This window comes from Pterocles gutturalis, unplaced genomic scaffold, assembly GCF_000699245.1.
Source record: "Pterocles gutturalis isolate BGI_N339 unplaced genomic scaffold, ASM69924v1 scaffold10158, whole genome shotgun sequence".
Taxonomy (NCBI): domain Eukaryota; kingdom Metazoa; phylum Chordata; class Aves; order Pterocliformes; family Pteroclidae; genus Pterocles; species Pterocles gutturalis.
This window is the reverse complement of record NW_010123281.1, coordinates 63,836-64,179: the sequence shown is the minus strand read 5'-3', so window position 1 is coordinate 64,179 and position 344 is coordinate 63,836. Positions and strand designations below refer to the sequence as shown.

General features: G+C 65.1%; 1 protein-coding gene across 1 annotated transcript in view; it reads left to right on the top strand.

Annotated features, from left to right (window-relative positions):
* Window positions 1–3: 3 nt before the first annotated feature.
* Window positions 4–344, top strand: part of BRINP2 (bone morphogenetic protein/retinoic acid inducible neural-specific 2) — a gene marked incomplete at its 5' end in the record, with an annotated part of 1,946 nt that continues 1,605 nt past the window's right edge. Inside the window, 2 exons of the mRNA XM_010077850.1 lie at window positions 4–70; window positions 269–342. Coding sequence (XP_010076152.1) covers window positions 4–70; window positions 269–342 — 141 coding nt within the window. The remainder of the gene's footprint in view (window positions 71–268; window positions 343–344) is intronic.

The window sequence follows — 344 nt, the reverse complement described above, 5'->3', positions numbered from 1 at the left end:
GCGCTGGAGAGCAGCTTGGCCCAGCTCCTGCGAGCCTGGGAGAGCCACCACAGCCAGTTCGAGGAGTCGGGTGAGGCTGGGGAGACCCCCACCATCTCCTCCTTCCCTGCAGCCCCTCCTTTGGGAGCAGCCTGAGCTGGGCGGCGGGTTCCGGGGTGGTCGTCTCACCATGAAGACCCAAGAGCCCAAGTGGAGGGAGGTTGCCTCCAGCCCTACCTTGACTGCCCTCTCTCCTGGGTCTGCTGATGCCATGTCTGTCTCCCTGCAGAGGAGTTCCAGGCTCTGGTGAAGAGGCTCCCCGGGGACCGGTTCCTGAACAGGACGGCCATCCACCAATTCTCGGC